Source organism: Lupinus angustifolius, chromosome LG04 (genome assembly GCF_001865875.1).
Source record: "Lupinus angustifolius cultivar Tanjil chromosome LG04, LupAngTanjil_v1.0, whole genome shotgun sequence".
Taxonomy (NCBI): Eukaryota; Viridiplantae; Streptophyta; class Magnoliopsida; order Fabales; family Fabaceae; genus Lupinus; species Lupinus angustifolius.
Genome location: NC_032012.1, coordinates 6,169,304 through 6,173,966, shown reverse-complemented (window position 1 = coordinate 6,173,966; position 4,663 = coordinate 6,169,304). Strand labels below are relative to the sequence as shown.

The following is a 4,663-nucleotide window of genomic DNA, read 5'->3' as shown; positions in this document are numbered from 1 at the left end:
CATAAATTTGAAAAATGTTACAAAAAATGTCATTCCTAGGTGTACATATAAGTGTGTTTTTTCCCCTTCCAAAATAGATTAATCCATTGGCACGACATAAATACATGATGCAGTAGCATAGAGGTTTTGTTCTTCAGCTATGAGCCACCCTTTTTGAATGGTATAGTCAAAGTATGATAAATATGATAATTAATATTGCATCTACTTATACCTTGACACCCTGCTATATAAAAGAAAGTTAAGAACTCAGCATTATGAACTGAACTATTACTTAATACAAAACATAATGGCTTCATCTTCTGCCTTCAACCTCTTCCTCCTCTCAATAGCCTTTTTTTCACTTTCATGCTTATCAGCATCACTTGCTTCAAGTACCAAATCACAACCCTTTATTCTTCCCATTAAGAAAGACCCATCAACCAATCTTTTCTACACTTCACTAGGCATAGGAACTCCTAGACAAAACTTCAACCTAGTCATTGATGTTGCAGGAGAAAATCTCTGGTATGACTGTGACAAAAACTACAATTCATCATCCTATATTCCAATCAATTGTAACACAAAAACATGTCCTTTTATTGGATGCACTGGCTGCAATGGACCCTATAAACCAGGTTGCACAAATAACACTTGTCCTGCTAACACATTCAACACTTTTGCTGAGTACTTATTTGGTGGTGGCTTAGGTGAAGATTTCATATACATTTCTCAAGAGAAAATCACTGGCTTGCTTACAGCTTGTGTTGAAACTGATTCATTCTCATCATTCAATCCTCTAACAGGTTTACCTAAAGGAACCAAAGGGATTATAGGCCTTGCAAATTCACAACTTGCATTACCAACACAACTTGCATCTTCAAATAATCTTCCACCAAAGTTTTCTCTTTGTTTACCTTCTTCAAACAACCTAGGATTCACCAACTTGGTTGTAAAAGATGTGTCTAAGTTTGTTTTTCAAACTACTCCACTTATTGTAAACCCTGTTGCCACTGGTCCTGTTTCTGAGGAAGGTGTTGCTTCCAAGGAATACTTCATTGATGTGAAATCAGTTAAGATTGATGGACATGTTCTGAACTTAAAACCTTCATTGTTATCTATTGACAACAAGGGAAATGGAGGTACCAAAATTAGTACCACAACCCCTTTCACTGAATTAGAAAGCACTGTGTACAAGACCTTTATTAGAGATTTCTTCAAGAAGGCTTCAGATAGAAGACTAAAGAAAGTGGCATCAGTGGAACCATTTGAAGCATGCTTTGATTCAAATACCATTGGAAATTCTTGGCCAACTATTGATCTAGTGTTACAAGGAGGAGTACAATGGACTATTCATGGAGCCAATTCTATAATAATTGCTAAGAAAAATGTAGCATGTCTTGCATTTGTTGATGGAGGGACAGAGCCAAGAATGTCTTTTGTTAAAGCTTCCATTGTTATTGGTGGATATCAGTTACAAGACAATCTTTTGGAGTTTGATCTAGCTTCTTCAAAATTAAGCTTCAGTTCATCACTCTTGCTTCAAAATGAGACTTGTTCACACTCTTGAATGTCACAACATGGTGATTAATAAAATAGGTGAAGTTTGCAATAGTAAACGTGCCTCAATGATGTTTTGTTTTGCCTTGTTATAATAAATAGGTGAAGTTTACCAACTATTTATGATTCACTTTAAGTGACATGTTACTTATGTATCTTTGTTTTATTCATTTTGGAGTAACTCTGGTACATTCTTAGTTCATATAATTTATGTTTTCAAAAGAGTATTAGATCATGATCTATAAGTGCTTCAACTTTAATTTCTTCCCTTTTGGGTATATGGAGAAAAACAATTTGGTAAGTATATTAGCTACTTCACTTAATAAACACAATGTGATTATATAAAACTTTCCAACTTAATCATCTATCTTACCTTCTCAATTTGCTGTAAGGATGATATGTGAAAATTAGTCAAAATGACATATTATAATTTATTTGAGAGAGCTGTGTAAAAAGTATCTGCACCTTAATGGAAATAAGTTTAAGCCATCATGATTATGTACTTCAAAAAATGATAATGACATTTGTTATTTTTAATTAAAATTTATTTCTAAATCATCAACTAAATCTTGACCTCATAATATAACATATTTTTGGAGATAATTCGAACTCTTTTCCCTTTGGTTAGGTTCCAGCTTACCATGTTTGTTGATACCTAAGTTTCTAGACAAAATATTATATGTAAAAGGTGTTCACTTAACTATTTTCGGACTCAACTTATATTAAATTCATTTTTTTAGTTTTCCGATATATAATAAGTTATCCCACTGATCACGTAGCTGCATTTTGTAGACCTGAATTTATTCCATTAAAAAAAGGCTGGGGCTTCTTATCTTTTATCCATAATATGAATTCAACCCATCATATAAGAAATCCAAAAGGACAAAAACTGTGTAGGGACTCCTTATCTTTTATACCATCCCTTTATTTATATGTTGACTAAACCAAGGTAATGTAGTGTTCGGTTCTAAAACTGTAGGTTCAGGCCATGTCTTTACTTCCCTATATCAAATTATACTTGTTGGAAGGACAACAACAGGATTAGTTTCTTATTAAAAAAAAATACGAGAGAATGCCACTGCTAAAAAGAAATTCCAATATCAACAAAAAAAAAAAACAGAGAGGAAAAATAACAAGTCATTGAACTCAAATAGTCAAGTTTGAAGTAGGAGTAAATTCTAATATGACAAACATTGAACCAAAAATCTCATCCATCTTAGGCACTCTTATACACATAAAGGAGATAAAAAAGGTGATTACAAAAACTATTAAAACGTTGATAATTCACCATAACCTAAACAAAGAACAAGAAAAATCATCATTAGAGTTATGGTTCAAACTTCAAAATGATTGAGCAGATATTGAACTAGATTTGAAATCAGAACAACTAGTATGCCTCATCAAAAGTGAAGAACTGAATCCCACCATTGAAGTATCAAAATCAAACTGCAATAACACATCTTCCAATTGATATCCTCCAATAACAATTGAATTTCTTTGGTTCTCACCACCATCCAACAACCCCAAACACATAACCTCATCACTCACCTTCACCATTGAGTTCCTTCCATATATGCTCCATTTCACCATCTCACTCTGCAGCACAAAATCAATAACTGGCACATTTAACCCAACTTGTTGTGATCTAAAACATAGCCTAAAGGGTGAAACTGAAGGAACTCTAGTAATGTTCATAGATAAAGTAGCTTTCAAATAAGCACTTTCAAAGTTAGCATAGATTGAACTCTTCATAGTGGTGTAAGGCACAATTGAACTCAATTGAGTAAGGGAGAGTGATGGGGTGTTAAAAGATACTTTTTTTCCACTGATTTTGATTGAGTTCACGTTGATGAAGTATTCCTGAGATGGGTTTGTAACAAGGGGTGTGAATGTTAAAGATCTGAGAATTTCAGAGTCAAAGGGTATAATGTTACCAAATGAGACAACCCCAGATGAAGAAGAGAGGCAAAGTGTGATTTTTCTTTGAACTTGGAATGAATCAAACACTTGTGATGTGAAAGAAGTTCTAGATCTACCAAGACCTATCATTCCTCTAGCACCACTAGCTAAACCATTCAATAGCATAGAGTGTGAACAAGAAAAGATAAGATTTTTGGTGGGTCCCTTTTGAAGGGCTATGAGATCCTTAACAAGTGTTCCTTCTATGGCTTTGGTTCCTGTGACTGTGTTTTGTGGTAGAATTTGACAAGGTTGTTGTTGGTCCTGATCCAAAATGTTTGAGAGCCACGTGTGGGTATAAAAATCGTGGCTTTTTGCTGTGAGGCATTGGATTGAACGGTGTGGGATTGTGAGAAGAGAATTTGATGTTGATGATGCACAATCAAGCCATAAGAGTGGGCCTCCAAGATCAAGCACAAGGTTTGTAGGCACAAGAGGGGTGCCATAAGAAAGAGTTGTTAAGTATTGGAGAGTTGAATGATCTTTTGTGATAGGAAGGAGTAAGGAAAGTGGTGAGATTGAAGAGCTTTGAGTGTGGTAGAGATTGGAAAAGATGCACAAAAGTGAGAAAAATAGAGTAATTGAAGCCATGGTGTTAGAAGAAGAAGAAGAGGAAAATAGAGTGGAAATTGGAGGTTAAGAAAGTGGTTGGTAGTTGGGGGGGTTCGGTGGTGGATCGCCGCGGTTTTTATTTGGTTTGGTTTGGTTAGGTATTGGCCTATTCGTGTTGGAAATGGATGAAACGTTTTTTTTATTGTAAAGTTTTGGTTGTGCTGATTAGATAACAACACAATAGGAAGCTTTGTGCTTATCTTGTTCTATCTTTAGAAATGTGGATTAGTATGACCCATGTGGCTACTATAGTACTATGGTTGATTTGGGTGGGTCCTACTCTCACTCTCACGCCACCTAATAATGGAATAATACTTAGGGGAACATTACTTTTTTATACACACCAAATACAATCAATTCAAATCTTCATTGATATTATACCCTAAAGTATTAGAATATGAGAGGAATTAGTGTATGACTAGTAAGATCGTTAGAATGATCAAAAAGTTAAAAATTTAATTTCCGTATATGAGGATTGTTGAGAAAAATAGTTCTGCATATTGAAAAGAATATCATTGGTAGTATAAAAAAGAACAAAGGGAATATATTTACAAGT

At 34.4% G+C, this 4,663-nt stretch overlaps 2 protein-coding genes across 2 annotated transcripts; one reads left to right on the top strand and one right to left on the bottom strand.

The window, feature by feature from the left end:
- LOC109345316 (basic 7S globulin-like) lies at positions 255-1,917 on the top strand. The gene is made up of 2 exons (XM_019584243.1): positions 255-1,590; positions 1,839-1,917. Exon 1 carries the CDS (start codon positions 287-289, stop codon positions 1,544-1,546), a length of 1,260 nt encoding a protein of 419 aa, XP_019439788.1. The 5' UTR covers positions 255-286; the 3' UTR covers positions 1,547-1,590; positions 1,839-1,917.
- On the bottom strand, positions 2,677-4,242 carry LOC109345314 (basic 7S globulin-like). The gene has a single exon (XM_019584242.1). The coding sequence runs from the start codon at positions 4,084-4,086 to the stop codon at positions 2,878-2,880; it is 1,209 nt and encodes a 402-aa protein (XP_019439787.1). The 5' UTR covers positions 4,087-4,242; the 3' UTR covers positions 2,677-2,877.